General features: G+C 36.7%; 1 protein-coding gene across 1 annotated transcript; it reads right to left on the reverse strand.

Moving 5' to 3' along the window:
- Positions 1-6,696: 6,696 nt before the first annotated feature.
- On the reverse strand, positions 6,697-24,395 carry LOC103721620 (CAAX prenyl protease 1 homolog). The gene is made up of 14 exons (XM_008811889.5): positions 24,138-24,395; positions 20,871-21,018; positions 20,590-20,674; positions 20,406-20,501; positions 17,610-17,675; positions 17,341-17,439; positions 17,021-17,134; positions 16,689-16,799; positions 16,074-16,136; positions 13,475-13,567; positions 12,569-12,682; positions 9,495-9,566; positions 9,272-9,337; positions 6,697-7,075 (listed from the first exon to the last, which is right to left on the reverse strand). Exons 1-14 carry the CDS (start codon positions 24,166-24,168, stop codon positions 6,956-6,958), a joined length of 1,278 nt encoding a protein of 425 aa, XP_008810111.1. The 5' UTR covers positions 24,169-24,395; the 3' UTR covers positions 6,697-6,955.
- Between the last annotated feature and the right edge of the window lie 11 nt (positions 24,396-24,406).

Below are 24,406 nucleotides of genomic sequence, written 5' to 3' on the forward strand. Positions count from 1 at the left end.
TTGTTTATGGTTTTTAAGTTCTGAAAGTTCCTTAGTTAGTTTTTCATTATCTTTTGTTAAGTTGTTAGTCTTCTTAATTAAGAGTTGGTTGCTTGTCTTAAGTTCTAGATTTTCTTTGGTAAGATTATCTTTATCCTTAATTAATGAATCATGCTTATGAATGTAAGTTTGGTTAGTTACTTTTAGTTCTCTGTTTTTAACATTTATATTCTTATATTCAATCATTAATTCATTAAACGCATCATAAAGTTCATCAAATGTAAAATCAAAATGCGTATCGGAAGTTACCTCGTTTTCGTTGGCCATGAAGCAGAAATTGGCCTTCTCTTCTTGTTCTTCATCCGATGATGAAGATGATGCGTCGGAGTCCGATAGGGTGGTGACAAGGGCTTTCTTCTTCTTCTTGTACTTGCTACCCTTCTTTAGTAAGGGACACTCAGCTCTGATGTGTCCCGGCTTTTTGCACTCATAGCACCCAATCCCCTCATTTTCTCTTTCCTTACCTTTGTCCTTGCGGTAGAATTTGAGGGGCCTCTCCTTTGATGATAGGACTTCTTGTGGTTGATAAATTTCTTGAACTTGCGCACAAGAAGTGCCTCACCACCATCTTCCTCATCTTCTTCTTCTTCACTACTGCTACTGCAAGATAAATCTTTGTTAGATGAAGTAGACTTTAAAGCTATTACCTTTTTCTTATGGGAGGACTCTTCCTCGTTGTGTTGTTTCATGGTGAGCTCGTGCGTCATAAGGGATCCAAGAAGCTCCTCAAGTGGTAGCTTGTTCAAGTCCTTGGCTTCTTGGATTGCCGTCACTTTAGCTTTCCACGACCTTGGTAGACACCGAAGGATTTTCCTGACAAGCTCACTGTTAGTATAGTTCTTGCCAAGGCTTTTTAGGGCATTGACAATATCAGTAAACCTAGTGAACATGCATGTGATTGTTTCATTTGAATCCATTTTAAATAGTTCATATTTATGAACCAAGATGTTTATTTTGGATTCCTTGACTTGATTCGTGCCCTCATGGGTCACTTCAAGTCTGTCCCAAATTTCTTTTGCAGAATTACAAGTTGAAACCCTATTGAATTCATTACGGTCTAAGGCACAATAAAACACATTCATAGCTTTAGAGTTTAATTGTGCCTTCCTCATGTCATGTTCATCCCAATCCGTTTCTAGTTTGGGTACCTTGACACCATCTACATATATGGATGGGATGTATGGGCCATTCACTACAATGGTCCACATCTCATAGTCTTGGGCTTGGATGAATATTCTCATCCTAGCCTTCCAGTATGAGTAGTCGGATCCATTGAAGAAAGGGGGTCTTTGGGTGGACTGACCCTCAATGTGAGAAGATCCAAATGGGGTTGTCATTTTGATCTTTTAACTCTTGAGTGGAAGAGTTTTTGGCTCTGATACCACTTGTTGCCCAGATAGACAACCCAAGAGGGGGGGTGAATTGGGTTTTAAAATAATTTAGATGATTAAAACGATGTGGTTGATTAATTAAAAACTATTGCAAGTTATTTAATTAATGCTAAGTGCTGTGAGTGATGTGAGGGGAAGAAGAAGAGAGACAATCCAATGCAAACACAGAGTTTTATAGTGGTTCGGAGCTACCCCTTGCTCCTACGTCCACTCCCCAAGTCTCTCTTGGGAATTCACTATAACCCCCTTGGATTACAGCCGGTTGTTTTGCAAGCTCACAACCAAACTTGTTGTTTTATGAGCTCACAACGAACTCGGTCGGTTTTCCCAGGCTCACCGACTAGAACCAACCCCGATTGTTTTCCCGGGATCACAATCAAACCCTTACACACGTTGGTTTTTAACTTGGCTCACCAACCAACCTTAATCCCCTTGATTCAATCCCCCGATTGAACCAAGTAAATACAAGTTATAGAAAGAAAGGAAAATAAGCTTCTCAAAAGCAGATGTAAAACAATATAATCAAAAGAGGAGTTTAGAAGCCCTCAAACGCTTTTAAGCTGAAGAAGAGGAATGGCTTCTTGAACTCCGGTCTCCTCTCGAATGAGTAGTCGACTTGAATGCAGGAGGAGGAGGCTTTAATTGCTGGGAAGATGTAGTTGGTTGCAGTAAATGCTGATCTTCCCCTTTTTCGTTGAAGAGCACGTTGCAGAGCTTGAAAGCTTGAATGCTTGGAGTGGAATGGTTGTTCTCTGCCTTGCTACAGTCTTCTGTGGCTATTTAAGCCAACCCCCACGGAAACTAGCCGTTACACTGCTTTTTCTGTCCGTTCTGCACACTCTGCACAGCCTGACAATATGACCGTTGGTGGGTTGGAGTCGACTCGCGCGATCAGGAGTCGACTCGGCTGTAGCGGGAGTCGACTCAAGCTTTTCCGGAGTCGACTCGGCAACTGTTCCAAATTTGAATTAAAGTTGCCGTCACGACTGGGAGTCGACTCGTCTTGACCCGGAGTCGACTCGCCAACTTCTGGAGCTGACCTGGCAATTTTGGAGTCGGCTCATCCACTGAAGTCCGTGGATCCAATTTTGAATTTTGTCCACTCGAGTTGACTCGACTGTCCTTGGAGTCGACTCGAATCTCAGAGCCCGAACTTCCGATTCTCTGTCTTTTGGCTCATCCAGTCTTGGAGTCGACTCGAACTTCCTTGGAGTCGACTCGGCTCTCAGTTTCCGAAAGTTGGTCTTCTGCCTTTTGACGTGAAGCTTGTCTTGGAGTCGACTCGAGCTGTCTGGGAGTCGACTCGAATCTCAGAGGCAGTAACATGGTTTTCTGTCTGTCGATGGTCGCACAGTCTCGGAGTCGACTCGCGTATTGCGGGAGTCGACTCGAATCTCAGAGTCCATAAAATGCTCTCTGACCTTTTCTTTGTGTACCGCTGAGAGTCGACTCTTGCTTTCTCTGGAGTCGACTTGCCAACCATCGGAGTCGACTCGCGTTCCACTGGAGTCGACTCGAATCTCAGACTCGAAAACTGCTCTCTGACTTTTCTTTGTGTACCTCTTGGAGTCGACTCTTACTACCCTGGAGTCGACTCGTTGAACATTGGAGTCGACTCGCGCACTTCAGGAGTCGACTCGTTGACAGGTTCTGAGATGAGGCTTTCTGTTCTTCTTTCTGTTCTCAGTCGGAGTCGACTCGTACTAGTCTGGAGTCGACTCGAGCTCGTGCCAGTGAACTTGATACGCTTGGAGTCGACTCGTGATACTCGGGAGTCGACTCGAGTCTCAGACTTTGGTTCAGCAGACTTCTTAACTTATCCAAAATACTATGAACCAAAATCTAGAGACACTTGGACAGGATTTTCACTGAAACACTCAATTGAATTCATTAGTAATCACAAGATATACTCAAATGCTTTGAGCTCATCAAAATCAAATAGGGTTTTAATCAATCACTCCACAGATCTCATCTTTTCTTGCAAACTTACGAATAAAGTAGGTTTTTAATGCAAAAGTTATTGGGCACCTAAAACGCCTATGAGAAGAATGAGGACAGCTATAATGAATTGATTTCTAGATATCTTTTCATATTTATATATGATTTTCTTTTTGATCTTAAACAGATAAGAATAAAACCAAATATTATATGTTTGTTTAATTGAGTAGAGATCTATTCAAAGAGTGGAAGAGTAAGCAAATCTAAATTTGTCTCCTTTGCTCCTTGCATGAGCTCACGCAATAATTATACTTTTTGGGAAAGAATAAAGTAGGATACTGACCAAAACAACACTTTGGACTAGGCAATTTTAGTGAATCGGATACAATTATACAAAAGATAGCTTTAGGAAACAATTGATACGGTTAGGGGACAGTTGATGTATTAACATCTTTTTTATTAATTGAGTTCACAAGTTAATATCTAAACCACATTGCTCTTTAAATCTGTCTCCTCTCTGGATTTTACGAGCATTGCTTTTTTATGACTTCAGGAAAGTTTCTTTTTTAAAAGATTTAAGTGATATCCATTTATAAAATAGCATTTCTATTATTTGAACGATAACAAGCATGTAAGGAAGGAGTATTAGAAGAACTTGGTATCTCAAATGATGGTGATGTAAATACTCTTTGCAAGTTTTTGTTAGTAAATGGATCTCATCCATTCTTGGTGCACTCGTCACACAATTTCAAGATACACCACTATATCCATATCAATTGTGCTCATACATTTGTCAAAACTGTCTTACGTATCACTAATTCTTTCATCTGGGAATTACCAAATAATTCATAGTTAATTTTGAATCTATCTATGCTAACAAAATCAAACCATGAGTGACTTTTAACCCAAAAAATCTTATTATCTCCCTTATACCTAGTCAGATTAGCTAGTAAAAGCCATTATAGCTATTATTATTTTGTTCTAAAACATTATCCTGAAAGTGAATCATGAAACTAACGGTTGGTATATTTATTACCATGGTAGAAAATGGCTTCTTTGTAAGAACCTATTATTTGGATTTCCCAAGGTCCCAAATTTGATAGTGCTAGGGCTGAAAGCAGATTGGATTAAATTTGACCGCATCCGTTTCCGTACCTGGTTCGAGTTAGATTTGGATACTATTTTTTTGGTCGGATTAGATCCGAATTCAGATAGTCAATTCAAAAATTTTCCGAATATAGATATGTATATACTAGATTTTTTCAAATTCTAAATTTAGATCCGAATCCAGATCTAGATATTCGTATAATAAGGATAAGTGAAAAGAAGAAGTTTAAGTTCAGTTAAATCAAAAACCAATTAAGTGATTAACCAAATCTAAAGTAAAAAAAAAAAAATCAAATATCAGATGATTATCACTTAAGACAGTAACCGAAATATGGAATACCCGATTCAAATAAAATCCTTCGAATCACCTAAAATGCTTGAAAGGCTCAAAACTCTTGTTCATCCATCTCTTCCCTTATTCTTCTTCGGCGACTTCAAGCAACTAGAGTTTCAAAAATTCCATCCATTTTCTAGTTTCCATCTGGCGACAACCATGAAATGCCTTTGAGGCGTCATAGATCCTATCTACTTCAGTGACGAACAACCTTGAGCAGTATATCATTTATAAAATATTAATTTTTATTATTGATAAATACTTATAAAAATTATATTTTTTAATTAAATATTTTTTTTACGATTATATCCTTATTGCCAGTTTTTATTATTGAATTTTAATTAAATTTGATTAATATCCAAAAAATATCCTATTTATATCCATATTCGAATAAAAAAATATGAATATATTTAATATCCAATTCATATCCGCATCTATTTTGAATGAATATAGATATTAATTTTAATATTTATTTAATATTCATATTCATATTCATATTTTTGTTAAATAATATAGATATAAATATGGATATACCAAATAATTCTATTTTGCGGTACGATGGAAGTGAGAAACGTCATGCTTTTCCCGCAAATCTCGTTGAACGGGTCGGCAGCAGTTTTACGATAAATATCAAGCTCCGAAGATTTTTCATATGAAAAGGAAAAGACAACGCAATTGACCGCAGACTGGTGGTTTCACAGCTTTAGACATTAAGAAGTCCTTAACAAGTATAGACTTGTAACATTCTTGCCCGTTATTTCTATATCATATGATGAAATAATGTCTGCATTCTTTCTATTCTGCAAGCATAGACTTCCTTTTTCCTCTCTTTTCTTATAAATACATTTCTATGCCTCAATCAAGATCACGTGAAATTGGGCCAAAGAAGAGTTTATCGTTAGAAAAGGGAAAAGAGAAATGATGAAAAAGGTTTGGCTTTACAGATTGGCAGCGAGCAGTCACATCAGTGAAAACATGCCATGCATGCATGTTGCAAGAGCACCAAAGCTGGCTACCCTACCACACTCAACGAGTACCAGTGTTCGAACCTGAGAAATTTCAATCTCTAGGCAGAACACTTGGGCTGACCAAGCTATAAATGACCTAAAAGAGATGCGAAACGCATAACACAGTTTATGGTGAAGAAGTAAGCGCACCATCAAAATTAGAGGCATTCTTGTGACAGGCAAAGTTTGCCAAGTTTTTTCCATTTGGTAAACCATGAGCTCAAGGAAGGAACTAAAGCCATCAGTGATCCCATAATGCGGTCAATCATAAAATGCTTCTGTGAGTATTGCATGGTAAATTCTTTAATTTCATCTCTGTCAATTGTCAAATTCTCATCGCAGCACTTCACAAAGTTTGTCCCAGCTCTGTTTAGATATGAATATCCAAGTCACTTCAAAGCCATGTACTTATTACCAGAAATAATGCTTCTGCAATGATGTTTGCTTGACATAGCATGCAAGGCTTAGAAAGGGCTTGATTTCACGCATACTCCAATCGATAATTAGCTGGTGGATGAAGTAAAGCCACTTCAATGATGAAAAATGGTTTCGAATCCCGTAAAATTGGTAAATCATTGTTGACTTTTATTTTTGAATAGAATATTAGCAGACGATGGACAATGTACCGTAAGTATAATGCACTGTTCTCCGTAAAAATAATTCAGCAAGTCACCAACCTAGTAGCAGTAAAATAAATGTACCTGCACCCTTCTAGTTGAAAAATAAATATGTAAAACACTTAAGAATGTCAAAACAATTGAATCCGCTAGCTAGCTTGATTTAAGTATATAGAAGTGTTCACTTGTATGCAGGCAGCTATTTATATTTTTTGATAAGAGAATGCAGGTACATATATTGGCACAAAATTTGCAATTTCATATACAGAATCCTAGTTTGGAAGTATGGTAAGTCATAAGCAATCTAATGAAATTCTGGAGAAGTTACTTATAAAATACAATCCACATTCCAGATAGAGGCTCTTATACGTCCACTTCCTCTGAATCAACATCTATTGAGGATGGTTTATGCCTGAACTCCAGCGCATAAATGCCACTCCTTCCGTAAAACACTCAGGATTGAACACACACAAAGATGAACAATTCTTGTTCAACAATGAGATCACATGTACCCACATCAGATTAATCTTCCTTCTTACTGCCAGGCTCTTCGAGAGCCGTGAGTCTTTCAACTAGTGGAGGATGGGAGTAGTGGTAAGCTGAATACCATGGATCTGTGTTCATAGCAGACAGGTTCTCTTCCTGAAAGTAACAATAAAAATGAAAATAAACACAACTATCAGATATCAATTACTGCAAAAAAAAAAACCAAGTATATAGATGTGTATATCAAGTCATTGGAAGAACCGATATCAAGCGATTATAGTGCTAACCCCAGTTCCAGTCAATGTTCGCTATACCAGTACCTTACCGGTATGGCATAGCCTCTATACCAGTACCTTACCGGTATGGCATAGCCTCTATACCGACACATGGTGCGGAGACCATTTTCTCATGCTCAGTTATGGTACCGTCTGAAACAGGATGGTATGCATTAGTACGACAAGAAACCAGGCAGAACAAGTCAGTTCCACCCAATACAGGTTGGTGTGGCCCCCATGCCGTATCGAACCTCATACTATCCTGATACCTTACTGGTACAGTATTGTCCACCTGATACAGGGAAGTACAGATCGGTATAGTGAACCATGGCTACGTTTGATTATTCAGTATAGCCCCAAGATTCTGACAGTAACTTCCCCCAAGATTATTTTCAGAAATGATACTCTTCAGGTCACAAGCAAATTATAAAGCAGTTATTCAGCCTCCAGTCATGGGCTGAGGTATCCAGTATTTCTCCAATTGGGTGATGATCTATTCGATATTCCATTCCTAACATCAGCTAAATATACCGTCTAAACAAATAATTCAATAGGCCTTGCACAAAAGGGCCAGAACACCCAAAAAAAAAGGTTTTTCTTAAAGAACTTGATAGGTGGAAGGCTGACCAAAAATCAGTGACGGAGGAATCAAAACCAGGTCCCTTATATTAACACAAGACTTTACTAGCTCAACCAGTTGGCACACATTCACATTTAAATCTTCTTTCAACTAATAATAGTGCCAATGCTCATGAATATTAAGACTCGAGAAGCTAGCATTGAAGTTTACAAGGCAACAGATACTATTCCAATCATCAGAATCATCCTTTACCATATCAAGCACAAGTCCTAAAATTGAGATGACTACTTGGAGCGTAACTCTGAATGGAGAAGGCTCCTTTGAAGGATTGGGCAAAACCTCAATTACTTGTCAGTTGGAAGACAAGTCCCTTAAGAATTGGAACCGAATTTCAGGACCATGTAATTTTAGGCAATAAAGGGACCTACAGCCAAAGATGCAATCCACAGGACAAGTTGGGAGGTTCAGAGACCTGTTTTATTAATTGCAATGAAAACTCATGTGACCAAGGAGCATCCATGTGAAATTCCTTTAGGTGTAAAAACACAGTTGTCAAGTTGCTCAAGCAACCCTATGCGATAGACCTAACACCCACTGTCATCAAGCAACAAACCAATCATAAGCCACTCAATATTCTTCTAATCAACTACATTTATATCATGAATTTTTGGACCATATATAGTTTTATGTAGAAAAAATGTTCTAGCTTAAGACATGCAAATTAAATTTATCGTATGAATAGTTAATAACAACTAAAAACACTTAGAATGGTTTATAAATTATAATCTAAAACTTGTAATATAAAATGACAGAAATAAAAACTTTATCCCTATTGCTTTGTCTCAAGTGGTAGAGATTGCTACGCTTTTTTGATTGTCCAATTGTTGGAGAAAAAAGACTTTCGTGGAAAACTTGAGCTTTTCCTATTCTTTTTAAAGTAGAACCTGGTACATCTTTGGGGTCCGAGATATCTTACACCCTCATCAGTAAATGAATCACTTACTGGAAAAGCAACAAAGAAATGCACACAAGCACATACGTGTACCACATAAAACACAGGAAGACAAACACACATTAACATGCATATGTGTGTACGTACATTCATGTTATGTAAATGGAGGTGTTCCATTGCAACAGTGCAAGACTAAATTAAAAGATAAAATTACAAGGTTTGGCATAAGGATTTTTGTTCATCTTTGAGCGACAAGTTATAAACCAGAACTCTATTGGAACACAACCTCATAGCAATGATCCTAATTATTAATAAAAGAGAATAATTTCAAATGGACAAAGCATAGGGAAAATTATCAAAAATTCTTAAACCAAAAAAGATTTGTCTTTTGCCCATGTAAGACAAGTACCTACAATGAATAACATTGATAAAAGACTAAGATTGAGAAATGATGATACACAAGAGGACTAGGCACTAGATCATTCAGAAGTAACTAATTTATAACTAAAGTGACCAATACAAAAAAATAATTTAAAGAAAAAAACCTGCAATTTCACAAGGCCCGATCGAAGTGCTGCAGCATAACCCAGTTTCTTTGCAAAAGCATCAGCCTGGAAAACATATTAGTAACATGAGTTGGTACAAAAATGCTAACCAAATGAGCAAGTTACTTGGGACTATAGGCCAGACTGAGAACGAAGTCCAGCAGCCTCATAGAATTGAGAAATGATCAAACGATGCATAAGAAAGTTAGACCCAAAAAAATACCTGAAATTCAAAAGCCCTGCTGACAAGATTGAGACCAAAGCTGACAAGGTGCTGGAGGGGTATAACAGTATGCTGCAAATAAAAATTACAGCATTAGAGTAGCATTGAACAAGGCCAAAATAACATGTCCTTCAAACCAGCAAGCTGTGAATTGGCTTAAATCAACGTGACCACATTTCCATTTGGCCAGCAAGAAGTCAACAAAAGACAGAAAAGCATGAGGCTTGCATAGACAGAATACCAAATTCATTCTAGAGTATTCAAAGAGCCCCTTAGCACCAACCACCAATTCAAAATGAAGCACAGTAAATTACATAGATTAGAAGAGCACAGAATTGACACTTGGGAACTTTGGAAATGATAATGCTACAATGAGTCATGAGTCAGGACAATGAGCAATCACATATAATATTAATAATTATTTAGTCCTGCTATCAGAAGGAACAGCACAGTGAGCTGGCAACAAGATCCAAAAAACTGAATTTGACAAGTAATAGTGGGACCATGAGAACTGTATAATAATCTACCTGGTGCAAAGGCCATTAAAATTTAGCTCACGCAATCCAACAGATAAAATACAAATAAAAAACATTGTTTTACAACCCTCCACCCCTAACCTTTTTGTTCATTGTTTTACAACCCTCCACCCCCCAACCCTTTCGTTCATCTCATTTCGTCTCACTTTTCTCCCTCTTTCCCATCTCCCAATTTGCCCAGTTGCAATTGTTGCCATTACAGCACACAAGCTTCCCCCTTTACCCACCTCTTTATATTGATCCCCTTTCCTAAGGCCTAACTATCCTGAACCATCTGCAATGACTGACCAACACCAACAAATGCAGTGGATTTGCAGAAGGGGGTGGGATGAACTAGAGGGGGCAAAGGAGCCAAAGAAGGCTGATGATGGTTCTAGGATACAAGAGTGGAAAAGTAAGGAAAGGTTGCCAGCATGTGACCTTAAATGGGAAGGGTGGACGAACTAGTAGTAACGGTCTGATATTATGGATGGTGGCATTTTTTTTTTCTTTTTGATGTTAGATATTAAGGATGGTAGTAGAGGTTGGAGAAAGATTCTGGTATAGAATATAGAAAAAGTGGGATAGAAATGGAGTATGGTGGTAGGTTGAGTGAACAGATGAAGGCATGGGTGGGCAAGCTGGTGGTTGGGTCTGGTAAAGAATGGCAGGGTGTTCATAGAATAGCAAGGTGCTCAACATATCAGAGCTGATCTGGTGATGCAGTGTTGTCACAGACACCTGCCTAGGCACATAGGCAGGTGCCTGGGCACCTAACTGGGCCCAAATTGCCTACACGAGGCCTGCCTAAACAGCTTGGACACAGGTGTTCTGACAGTGTTTTGGGTGCCTGGAGACCTAGGCTGCCCAATTCTAATGGGCAGTCGCCTAGCCATCCTGCCAGACACCTGATCAAATGAGACCCGAGTCCATCTGACATGGATTAGGTTGGATCAAACCACAAAAGAGGGAAAAAAGGAAAAGTGGGAGATAAGTGGGTGATCCCCAGTGCTCCCATAGTTCTCCTCCATCTTTATTCGCGCTCATCCGAGGCTTGCACCGTGAGGCTTGCAACAACAAGGACTGCACGAGACTCTCTCTCTCTATATCTCTACCTATCTTTCTATCTATCTATATATATCTATAAGTCTCTCTATTTCTCCACTTCACTCCCTCTTTGTTTCTCTATTTTGTTTCTTCACTCCCCTTGTTGTTGATGGTGGCAAACCACTAAGGAATGGCATAGGTCCATGCCTCTAAAACAAAGGGGCTTCATTTTGATTGATTGGTTTTTCTCCTACGATGGCTGTAACAAAGTAGAGGATGCTCTGTTTGATATTTGATACTTTAATCTCTCTTTCATTCTGCAATTTTTGCCCTGTTCTATGCAGAAATTTTTGCTTTTTCTTGTGCTTGCTCAATAGTAGTCAATAGTAATTGATGAAAGGGAAAAGATTAACAATTTCTGTTGTAAAAGAGGGAAAGGAGTTATTTCAAAACCTAAACACTTTTTCTTTTGGCTATGTTTGGTCTGAATTTTTTACTTCATTTGTGTTTTCTCAATAGTAGATTACTAGTGAACAGGAATTAATAAAAAGGGAAGGCATAATAATTTTTGTTGTAAAGGAGTGAAATAGAGATATTTCAAAGCCTAAACTTTTAATTTGTACACTCTACCATTTGAGCTAAGACAACAATGGTGTTGTAAATTTGCATTTCATTAAGGTTTGATCAAACAATAAGATTGTGATAGACTCTGAGATACTACATTTTACGTTGAACTCATGCTTTAATTGTTACCAATGTACCTTTGGATAATATGGATAGTTTAGTGATAAGAATACAGGTTTTAATTAATAATTGAAACATAAAAATATATAATTATTCAGTAAATTTCGTTCAAAGTTTGTCACATGGGCAGTCGCCCAATCATTTGGGCAATACCAGGGTCATCTGGGCTATTTGACAACTTTAATTGGAAGTTGTTCCTTAACAACAGCTGTAAGGATAAGTGGTATGAAAAGTAGAACATGAAATCTGATCAATTTGATAGAAGCTCTCTCCGTGTTTGTCTGTGTGAGAAAGAACCACCAATCAAGAATTTACCATCTTTCCAGCATGATTTGATGAAAACCCAACTTCTTTTTAAAAAGAACAAGACATTGCAAACAATATCACCGCATTGCAAGTAAAATTTTAAAACTCAGAAAAGCATTGGGTAAGTTTCAGCTCACCTATCATAAAAAGTCATGAGTGACATTGAAACATTCCAATAATCCATGTTCAAGGGGGAAAAACTTTTACTTCATTACTCTAGTACATGAAGAATCTATGATCATTATATGATGTGTCCACAAAGAAAATACCGTCAACAACAAAGACATGCACAAGTAGATATGAAAGGTCAAAAATAACTTCTGATGTCAAGTTACTAAAAAAAATACAGCATGACAAAAAGAATATTTTGAGTGCAGAACCCAAGCTTTGAAGTAGAACAAAGAGAAGGATGACAATGATAAGTGTACCTTACACATAGAACAGCATGTAACAAGAAGGTACCTGAAAGATGATGAGGCCGATAAGTACTGGCTGAGTATCAAAGCCAAAACTTTGAAAAAGATCCTTTGAGTTCCTTACAAGAGTATATCCTCCAAATTGCAAAAATGTGAGAATCTGCTCAAAAATGAAAAATCAACTTTTGCAATGAGAATAAGTAACTTTTCAATATTCAACTACTTTAAGTTAGCACAAATATAATGAATATGCATTTTCTTTGATTATAAAGCTCAATGCCTTTCAAGTAAACTATACACATATAATTAGTACTTCAACTGGAAAAACACTTGAACACCAACTGACCTAACAATTTAATATGTCAAGAGCCCCCTTTGATGCACTTCTAAGGTCAGCGGTAGATATATGCATTTCTTTGCATACCAAAGCTACTAAAGACACATACAAGTTTTGCACATGGATGGATCAAGAAATTTGATACGAGTTTGGTACTCGATAATTCAAGCTTGGTTCATGACCTCATTCTAGTATGATTCATACATTAGCATCACCTATAGCAATGGCCTATATCCTGGTAACGAGGCCCATCTCAATTTGGTCCCAAGTCGGTACAGTATCATAACAGACTGAAATGGTCATTAGCGACAAGAATAAAAAGAAAAAAAATTAAAACAATTACATCCGGGGACACGAAGCCATCTGCAATGTTGGGACATCTTGATTCAAAAGAGAACCAGTGACCCACACCTATCCTAGGTTCCATTCTCTCATCAAAATGATTCACTACCAGCAAGATGTCCTAGTACCATTGGGATGTGAATCCTTGACCTATAGTTTGTACACAAAATTGGAAGGACATTAAATCTTATGACCACAAAATTCATATATTCTAGGAAGAATGATTAAAAATGATGCAGTGGAGAAGTTATAATGAATCGCTAAAAGGATTACCTGAACAGCAATGAAAGAGTACATTGTATGATTGAGTTTCCAATGTCCAAGTTCATGAGCAATAACTGCAACTACTTCCACCTCATTTTTGCACTGCAAAAATGTCATAGAATGCGGATTCAATACTCTGGGTGATATACAAGTGCCAGAAAATGAACAGAAATGGCATTTCGATCACGTGTAGCTTGTCACCATTACAAGAGTAAATGTAGTTAAAAGTTTGATTAGAAATTTAGTAAGGTAGAGCTAAAACATTAAATTATAGAAAAGAAGAGGATGCTTGAAATGTTGATGTAGCCTAGAAGCCCAAAGTGCATGTAGTTAAGGAGGTTTCTTAAAATGCACCTGTTCATGAATGCCTGCATATCACCATATATATGTATAATGAAACTAACTGGCAATTGCATTTGAAAGTGTGGATGAACTGAAATGAAAAATTGTTCAACTTGCTAAAAAATCAGCTTACCGCCACTGTTGCAACCTAACATACCTAAAAAACAAGATGGACCAGCTTGAGCTGCTGTTATTATATATCTACAGCAGGGAGTATGAAGGACCTTATAGTTTCCTTACTGTATGCTCATGGATGCAAGCACAAAGATTATCTTATGAGATGAACACATACTTCAAATGCCAAGAAAAGATCAAAAAGGAGAAAATTAAAAAAGGACAAAGGAGTATATGGTTGACTAGTATTATGAATTGTTAACATAAAGTAGGCACTTTAGTGTCATAGTTAAGTTTTGACGCAGAAAAGGAAATGATCTGTTATTTCTGCTCGTGTCAAAAAATTTAATCTGTAGGTCCCCTGACACCGACCTCCAAAAGAAGTCTGCATGTGTGAGATGTCAGGTGATTTGGAATTTTATCAAATGGTGAAGAAAGATTAGATCTTGCACCTCCATTCCCATAGCACTCCCAATTTTTATCTTTGAAATTTTGCTTTCTAAATTCTCATATCAGAACATGTTTATTCAAATCCTCTCTCTCTCACCCCGAGGATGGGGATGGTGGGCAGAGTGGACGAAGAAAGGTTTTGCACAGGCTGTGAGGGGGAAGAAATCCTTAAGCCCAAACCACCGCGGTAGATGGGAGTGAAAAGAACCCAGTTATTACAAAATGCAGCAAGTGAACTTTCGTTGCATCTCCAAATACATGGGGCCCACAATGCTTGCAGCTACTCAAACAAGGGATTGAGCCACTTACTACAACAGGGGTTAACTTACACCTAGTAGCAGCTATCCAAACGAAGGTTCTCTGTCTTGGTACCGGACCCCTAACCGGTACTATGCTAGTATATGTCGATACAACCAGCACAGGGGTCAGTTTGGTGTCCCAAGACTCAATATAGGTACCGAGTCTCAATTAGGTACCAATTCAGTATGGTATGCCTGGTACAGAACGGCATGCACCAATACAGCCAACCATGATTCAAACAGACCCTTAATATGTTCTATAGCAAACTTCAACATGACAAAATTCAACCGTGGAGCCAAACTGATATTATTCCCTAACTTACATCACACCCCACATGCTCTAGGTCAGCATTCTTGAATACAACTGCAACTCTCTTAAAAGAAACAATTTTTAGATAATTTTGAAGGGATTGAACAAGCATACTTCTAGAACAACCAAATGAGGTAGGTGTTGCTTTTGGAGTTCACCATCATTGAAAATAAACTTATTAAAAATGATTCATTATCCAGTACTCAGCACAAAGTTATTGCCTGAGGTAGAAGCACCATAACAAGCCTAGAGCAATGTATTGTAAATATAAAAGGTTAAAACCTAGCTCACCATGTTCCTAAGAGTATTTGACTCAAAAAAAATTTAAACCCTCTATCCACCGATAATAACTTAGTCAAAATACCTCTATTCCACTAACAAAAACTTACTGAGAATAACTATTCTCCTTAAAAAGATAAACTTGGACCCTCTACTTAGTCCTTGAATATTTCACCGAAACCCTAAAACAAGCATAACAATAACAATAACAAACAATTGCGAATGACATGGTGTTTTCACCAGCATTAGGTTCCACATGCTACATTAGTTTTCCCATGATTCCGGAGAGAAAAAGCCGGACACAAAGTTGCACAAGAGGAAGGATGATATAAAAAAACGTGAACGAATGTGGATAAGAGAGAGGAAAGGCAAAATATCTACTCCTACTTGATAAATCATCAAACAGTTCACCTGATGGTTAGTTTGAACAAATATCTATTGAAAAGGAAGATAAAATAGTTCAAACTTGATGAGTCATTAACAATAGCCATAGTACAAGCAAAGAAAAGTTTATATAGCATCCTGAAGTGGGAAATACAGCAGGCATTGCAGCATCTAAAATAGAAGGTTGCAGCAACTAAAGGCAAAATGTTTGCTGGTATGAACTTTATGACTTGTAATCCCAAACTAAGAAGATATCATGCACATCTATATATTATGCATTCATTCTTAAAATCAAAAAATCAATGGTTTTTGTGCATATTAGTACATTAAACAAAAACGTATACGGTTATCTTAGTATAGCAATGTTATTTTGTAATTTACATAAACTTGAATAAGCAGAATACACAACATTAGCAATATTAAAGCAAACCTGCTGAATCAATGTGTCATAGAGAACTATTCGTTTGTTGTTGAAGAATCCATACATATATGCCTGTCAGATAGAAGATAATTATATAAATTATACCACACATAAGTTCAGAAAGATAATACAAAAGAAACCCATAATAGATAGCAGTGAAACACTACAAATTTATTAATGCCCAAAGATAGGAAACAAAATGACACCAAATAGTGATCATGAAGATCGTAATAGCAGTTTGTGGCTCAATTAACCTTTTTTGGGGGCAGAAAGAGGCCTGTAGGCAGTGGGCTATACAACAAGGGGATAACCTTCTATTAAGACAAGCCACCTCAGACAAATGATGATGATCAAGATATTTGTTGTTGTCGTTGCCACTTATTTCACTGACTAAATGCGGTTTTTATTTTTCTTTGATAATTACGTGCATATTTGACATGAATATCATGTTTAGCCATCTTCTATGCCTCTTCCAGGCAGTATAAGGTTATACCAATATTCATCAGTGATAACAGTAATCATCAACTCTTGATAATAAGGCTACCAGTTATCAATAATTCTATATTAAAAAAGATCATAAACTCCAACTTTACGAAACAAATTGAAAAAGAAAAAAATGCTCACATTACTATGGCTTGATCTTGTAGATCCATCAACAACAAAGAGCTTTTTCAATGGAAACTTGAGGGATGCTGCTAGCTTCTCTATTTTCTCTCTAAGCTCTCCTTCAGGAAGCTGTTTAACATTATTACATTAAAGTATGAGGAATATGGACTTCATGGTGAGTAGAAGGATATCACATCCACCCCTTAAACACAGAAATAAAAGTATTGATTGTGGAAATGTAAGAGAAGACGGACCAAAGTAACATCGTTCCTTTCTTTTATTGAATAAAATCAATATATAAATGCAAAAACAACGCAAATAAGTTGCCATGATGGAAACCAAGTACTCACAGGAGTGAACTTATTGAACAGAGGAGCGATTAAAATGGGATACAGCGTCATCATTACAATGGAGAGTACAAACATAAAAGCCCAGAGGTATATTGCCAGGTAAGGACCTCCTTTCTGTAGCAACACAAGAAAGAGAATTAGTAAAATGCTGCATATCCCAGATCATCTTTCCAAATCACTATAGAATAAGTAAGGTTTGAAATAAAACCTTTTTAACAGAAAACCGTGTAATCACAAAAATAAGGTGAACGAAACATCTTTTGAATGTAGAAAGTACATCCGATGATTATATAAGAAATCAATTTCAGAAAGAACCATACCTGTACTATGACAATAATTGCAGCTACAATTGGTGGTCCAAGTAGGATCGAAAGACAAATTCCTTTAAGCATGTCCCTGAAGAACAGCCATATTGTTTGCTGTAGAACATTTCAGAGAACTTTCAATAAGACTAACTAAGAATTAAAGTAGTTAAGAAAGATATATTTGAAGAACCAAAGCAACTTATTACAGAAACTAGATTTAGAGAAACTCAGAGTTAGAAACAAGTGTAGCATAGATATGAGGAGACACAAGACAGCGGACAAACTTTATTAAACCCATGGCGAGTCTCGACCACGAATGTTGAATAAAGAGAAAATGGCAGGTCCGTTATCTGTATAGCAGTAAGAGCTTTGTCAGCATCAAAAATCATTACTTCTAAACAATAAAAGAATAGGTCTGAAACTTTGTCATACAATTTGTAAAGTTTATCCATAATAATTAACAAAAACAACTCTAACATACATAAAAAGTAAATGAAGAAAAATGGGGAAAAACTGTACAATGAAAGAACTCCATGGAACCAAACCTGTTGTTTAAAATGACAATAAGGGACGCATTTTTCATGACTTCCCATAATAAACAAAATTGAGGTCCAGCAATTAATCATCAATCCACGTAAGTTACACAGAATGATCCTTCCGTCCTCAGAATGATGACTCTGTCCTTTACTTAATATTTATTTGTATATTAACAAAAAGCATTGGCACAAACTTAACACAAGTACACACCCCTTTATCATACTGCAGACTTTCTGGCATGCTACAGTTGTGGATATGGTACCAATGTGAACAGGCACTTAAATTCCTGTAAGCAATGCAAGTCCCAACTAGATAAAGCTTCCATACAAAGGGTCATTTTTAACAAACTGTGCACGCAACTAACCAGATGTAGTTCCAAGGACCGAGAACTAACTAATTTTTGTAGAGTTGCTTGGCAGTGTTTGGTTGCACAAATTAGGTGCTGCTATAGAATTCCAGAACTATCTCTACCATTAAAAAACAGATGCACAACTAACTAATAAATTTATATTAATGGTCAGAATGGATTTTACTGTTAAAATTAAAACTATCAAGGATGCCCGAGTTTGTTTCATAGACAGGGAGGCTGTTAGGAAGGAAGTTCTGTAAAACTATTGGATTAGAGGAAAGGTAATTTTTTAATTAAAAAAAAAAAAGATGAAGTTACATGCGCATCGTAGCTGTAAGTGTTCCCATTATATCCTTTTAAGATATCATCTTCTAGTAAATTTTGTTAACTAAGAGCCTGTTGGGTATCACTTTTACTTTTTATTTTCTATTTTTCAGAAGAAAATCACAGAAATCAAGAGAAAAATACGTTTGGGATTAGAGGAAAGGTAATTTTTTTATATTAAAAAAAGATTAAGTTACATGCGCATCCTAGTTGTAAGTGTTCCCTTTATATCCTTTTAAGATATCATCTTCTAGTAAATTTTGTTAACTAAGAGCGTGTTGGGTATCACTTTTACTTTTTATTTTCTATTTGTCAGAATAAAATCACAGAAATCAAGACAAAAAATATGTTTGATGATATTGTTTTTATCTTCTATTTTTCAAAAGTCAATTTCTTGAAAAATGAAAGTAAGAAATCTTTACCTTCAATATTTTCAAAAACAAGAAACTCATGTTTTTACTACCACCAAAACTACCTCCGCCACCACCATCACCGCCTTCACCACTCCATCACCGCCATCAACACCACCTCCGTCAAATCACCGGCAACCCAAAACCACTATTATATCTACTGTCATATCATCGTAAGTTACGATTCGTAACCATCATCACCACGTCCACCACATAGCTAGCACACCACCACCACCTCCATTGTATTACCCATGCCCCCACCATCACCACCATCATCGCTGCCATCATCACCACCTCTACTATATTATTGTTGCCACGTCTACCAATATCACTTGCACCTCCATCACTAATACCATCACCCCCATCATTATTGTCATGTTTATGTTTTTTAAAATAACTAACTATACCAAACATGTATATATTTTAAAAATAAAAAATAAAAATAGAATTTCTATTTTTTCTATTTCTAAAAATAGAAAAAAAAAAGAAAGTGATGCCAAAAAGCATCTAAGTCTAATGGCATTTGATCAACAATTTTGATAGATGGAATCTTTTTCAATGTATTCCTCTCTTATGTTATGATATAGTAAAAAAAACGCTCAAGAGAACAAGTAAAAGCTCAAGCATTTGATTCAAAATTTAAATAAAGATCAATTTTATTTTATAATCATGACTATATTTTATTTATTATTTTTCTTAATTGTGCACATGCTCAATTGGTAGTATAGATAATATAATATTATTATATTATGTCCATATTGTAGAATAGTTTGTATTTATATAATAGTATAATTTTATTATATTTACATCAATACATGGGTGATCAGTGAAGGATACGAGGGGTGAGGCAATCGATGGCTGCAAGTTCACAAAAAATTTGGTCCCTAACATAGTGATCATGAATTCTAAGCTGAATGAATGCAAAATGGTCAAAGACAAATAAATATGATAAAAAAAAGTTATTTCAAGTCTATTTGCACATTTACCATATGAATTAAGTTTCTATCGAAAACGAGATAAAGGAAAAACAGATCAGGTTGATGAATAACCAATTGCATATGGGAACAAACAAGGAAGCACATAAAGATTTTTATCACATGTGACATGTCAAGCAGATAGAAAATGAGATAACGGGCCGATTGGCGTAAGGAGAAGGTTTTTCAAACCAAATTTGGCCAAAAAGATTTTTACTCATAATCTTGATGATGTTGGTAATTGCCATGACTCTTTACTTTTATCAAATATGTCTATAATAAAACTATATCCCTATGAACATTTTCACTGACACCATATCAATTTAGCATTATAATGAATGTCAATATCATGATCCTTAAGTAAAATACACAGGAAAGTGCAAAGTTACTTTCTAACCAAGCATAGAAACAAAAATGAAAATGATGGTGTTTTGTGAATAAAATTATTTTCAGATTATATTTTTAGATAGAAAAATCCATGCACACCTGTGACCAAATCATAACACCTGCTAAAAATGAAAGTGTGTGTATTATTTCATTCTCTGCATTCAGGCCCATGTATGCTACAAAGTCTCCAGATTTCTGCAACCAAAGAAGTAATGGAAATGAGTAGTGAATACTGGGGAAATAGAAGATTTAAAACACACATGCACAAGGACTTCTAAGTTACCTTCCAAAACCAAGGTAGCACGCCAAAATACAAAATCGCAGTGTCCATCAGTATAGTCACAGCTTCGTGAACAAAGTGGAAGTGGCTGAAAGTCAAAAGGTATAAGAAGAGAAAAACTACTACTAATAATAATAATAATAATTTAATAGGGGACCGTGGCCATTGAATTAGTTCAAGAATTGAAACTGATTGAGTATAATACTACTAAAAGATATGCCATTAAACAAACACGAAGACATATCCACTGGAGAAAGGAATAACCATGAAAGAAGATAACAGACCTTTTATCAAGGCTATAAGCTCTAGATTTTTCAAACTTTTCTTGACTCACCACACCTTCCAATGGTTTTGGTAGGCTGGGCAGCTTGAGAGCTGCATGCTGCCGAATGTCTAAATAAGTCTCCAAAATGTACATTAAGATCATAAAGCCTGCAAAAAGAAATGTATTCACTAAGATACCTGCTTTAGAACTTTTGAAATGAATAACCATAACCACAACCATGAAATCCTGTCCCAAGCTTTATGAACCTATCATTCCCAACTTCTAAATCACATCTAATATGAAACACAATAAATTACCAACCACTGTCCTATTGTTATCAAATATTAATTATCTTCTAAAAATTAAAGGAACCAGAACAAGGTGGTTGCATATATAATTACCACATGGACACAACACAAGACATTGCAAAGATGAAACTGTACAACCATATTATACTGGCGTCAACACTTACTGACCACTCCCCGTAAGTCGAATATCTCAAATACGAAATTGAACTTGTCCAGAATGTTGTGAAAATAGTATCATATTTTTGAAAATACGTTCAGTTAGATTAGAATTGGATTATGTTTCTACGGTAAGTAGAGAGCATATAGCAGTCACATTTTGCCATATAGAAAGGATATGTCCATATTCTTGTAAATTAACAACATTTTCTGCATTTTTTATCAATAATGGGTCAAACCTTCTTAAAAGACTGTTGATTAGAGTTTTATTAGCTTTTGTTGAAAAAAGTATAATTGTATTTTTTATAATAGAAATATACTGTTAATCTTGGTTTTGTTAATCTTTGCTTTGCAGGTATATATGGAGAAATAAGATCATTTCTAAGCACAGATGGGAAAAAAAGGGTTAGAAACCTCTTAACTGTCAAATAAAGTCATCCAAAATAAATGAGTAATGACTGTGCATGTTTGGATGGATTGGATACTATCAGCCAGTGGCTAATCTCCAGAGCAAATCTGCAAAGAAATTGGAATCTAAAAATGGCCTCACCTGGCAGCATACTCATGATACTCTTGGTGCTTTAGAAGGCTTTTAAGTCTCTATGCCAAAGTTAGAGATGCATTAGAGGCACACTAATGGGTCTTTTACATCACCTTGGCTTACGTGCATCAAAGAGCAAAGAGCAAAGTGAAGAATTAAAATGTAAGCATCGACGAAGAGGATAATTCATCTTCAAAGATTCAAACACCATCACATAATCCACTTGTACAATTTAATCTATATCGAATTTAAATCTCAAAATAGCTGATATAGTCATCATTCAATGGGTCAGGTCCAATTACTTTTTCTTGATTTATAATTTTATGGTGGGTTTGATAAGAATGATGGAGAGGCAAGAATACTTTGGTTTACTTTGGTTTGGTCATTAACAATAGCGATTGGACATCTAGAACATTCTAACAATTGGTTCCAAGAAGAAATTATGGAGATTTGTTTCAACAATAATACAGTTAGATTGATGTCAAAGCACCACAGCAAGCAATAATCATACACTTGTGGTGAATGACTTGTCACTATGACTATGAAACTGGCATGTCATCTGATGCCTTCTATCATTTGCTTTAAAAGTAATTAGCACATAGTTCTATAATGTTTAGAGATTTAGAAAGTGTTAGTGATTATATCAATTGATGAAGCATCATAGCATGTGACGCTTTTGGAGTCCTTAGAATCTCAGTGTTAAGAATTTGTGAAAGTGGAACTTCATAATTACACTGGAGATTGCACCGTGTAATAGCGTAGATACACCACATATTAGTATCAACAATCAAGATTCTATGCCTAAAGCAAGGTTCGTCATACCGGTACCAAATCTCATATCGGTGCTACACTATCATAGTGTCAGTACGGTACAATACGCGGTATGCCTGACGTACAGAGTATCGGTACGCCACCGGTACGGGTACTGGACCGGTATGGTACGTCCGGTACCGTTTGGTATGGTACGGTACAGCATACCATGGCCTAAAGAGAAGTCAAATAAAAAAAAGTAATTGAGAAAAGTGATTTATCAAATTTCTAACAGTAGGCCTTTGTCACCATTAGTCTTGCTTTGCTAGTTTTATAGTCATATTTAAATAAGACAAAAAGAAATGGCCCTTGGATTACTTTTTTAAAAGATTCCTGATCATTATATTAAGAAAAGACTAATCTTGCAAACACTCAAGGCTATCTCCACTCTTGCTCTCTCCTCCCTTCATTTTTCTTTTCATGCATCACCATCCTTTTCCCCTAACTATATTCAACCACCACCTGCTTCACGACCTCTCTTCTTTGCCTTCCTCATATTCCCCCAACTCTAGCAGCATCACGGCTGGGTGCTCCCTGCTCCAACCATGACCACCTTTCTCCCTCTCTTCCTCTAGTCCCCATTTTTGCTCCATCTGCATTCCCACATTCAGGGAGTAGAACTACTATCTCCAACATATAGGAGAACGGACTGATTTGGGGTGAGAAGTACATCACTTATCTGAGATAGAGTATTTAATGAATAGCTAAGATTGCATCAAATGTTTGGGGTTGGGTTATCTTAATAGCATTTTTTTCACACTCAGGACATCTTTTACTTACAACAGTTTCTTAGATGAAATCCTGCCTAAGCACTTCAACCATCTGAATGGTGTTTATGATGAATTACCAGATAAATTGAGCTCCAAAATACCAGCTCCCACCAAGATGCTTAGATGGAACGCCTGGGCAAACGCAATACAAAAAAAAAAAGAAAAAAGGACAGTTTCTGCGGCAAGACTTTAAGCCAGGTGTTGGATAGAGCTAATACAAAGGTAACTCGTCGAGCCAGGTGCTTGACGGAGTTAATACAGAGGTCATCACTCGCTTACATTATTGAAATATCCTTCGTTTACTTCTTGATTATCACCTTATCAACCCAAATAAACATTCTTGAAAGAGGCGCGCGCTACCCATTCCAGAAAAAGAGCCGCCAAAAAGAGATAAAAGCATCAAATACCCCAAAATATTAACCACCAAGAACGACAAAAACGACAAAACCTGGATCCCAGAAAAAGGGTTTCCCTACTCATCTCTTCCCTAAATACGTGATCAAACAGCAAAAGCACAACCAAGGCCAACTGTAAGAGATCAAAATCATGATAGTCCCAATCTTTTGGACAGGAACTAGATCGACAAATAAAACGAGAAACGAATCTTGCCGTCATCATCACCAACCAACGGATGGATCAAAGCAGGGAGAAAATCAAATTGCGCGAAGAAAAGATGGGGATAAAGAGCAAGAAAAACGTACCCAGGACCGCTTCCAAGTAGGGGAGAGCCATTATGGGAAGAGGAGAACGATCAGTGCGTTACTACTAGCTGTTCTACTACTCCACAGCCGAGGGCAAGGGGGGAGGGTGAGGTATTTGAGAGTGGAGGGGAGAAGCTAGCCGGTGTGGCGAATCGGAGAAAGGGAGAAAAGGGTGGAGGGCGAACAAGAAAAGCGACGAGAATTCTTTGCTCTTGCCCTTGAAGGGCTCGTTTGTTTGGTTGGAGTTGTATTCACAGTATGATTCTCAT

Source organism: Phoenix dactylifera, chromosome 6 (assembly GCF_051530095.1).
Source record: "Phoenix dactylifera cultivar Ajwa chromosome 6, Ajwa_hap1_PhDact_Kaust_v1.1, whole genome shotgun sequence".
Lineage (NCBI taxonomy): Eukaryota > Viridiplantae > Streptophyta > Magnoliopsida > Arecales > Arecaceae > Phoenix > Phoenix dactylifera.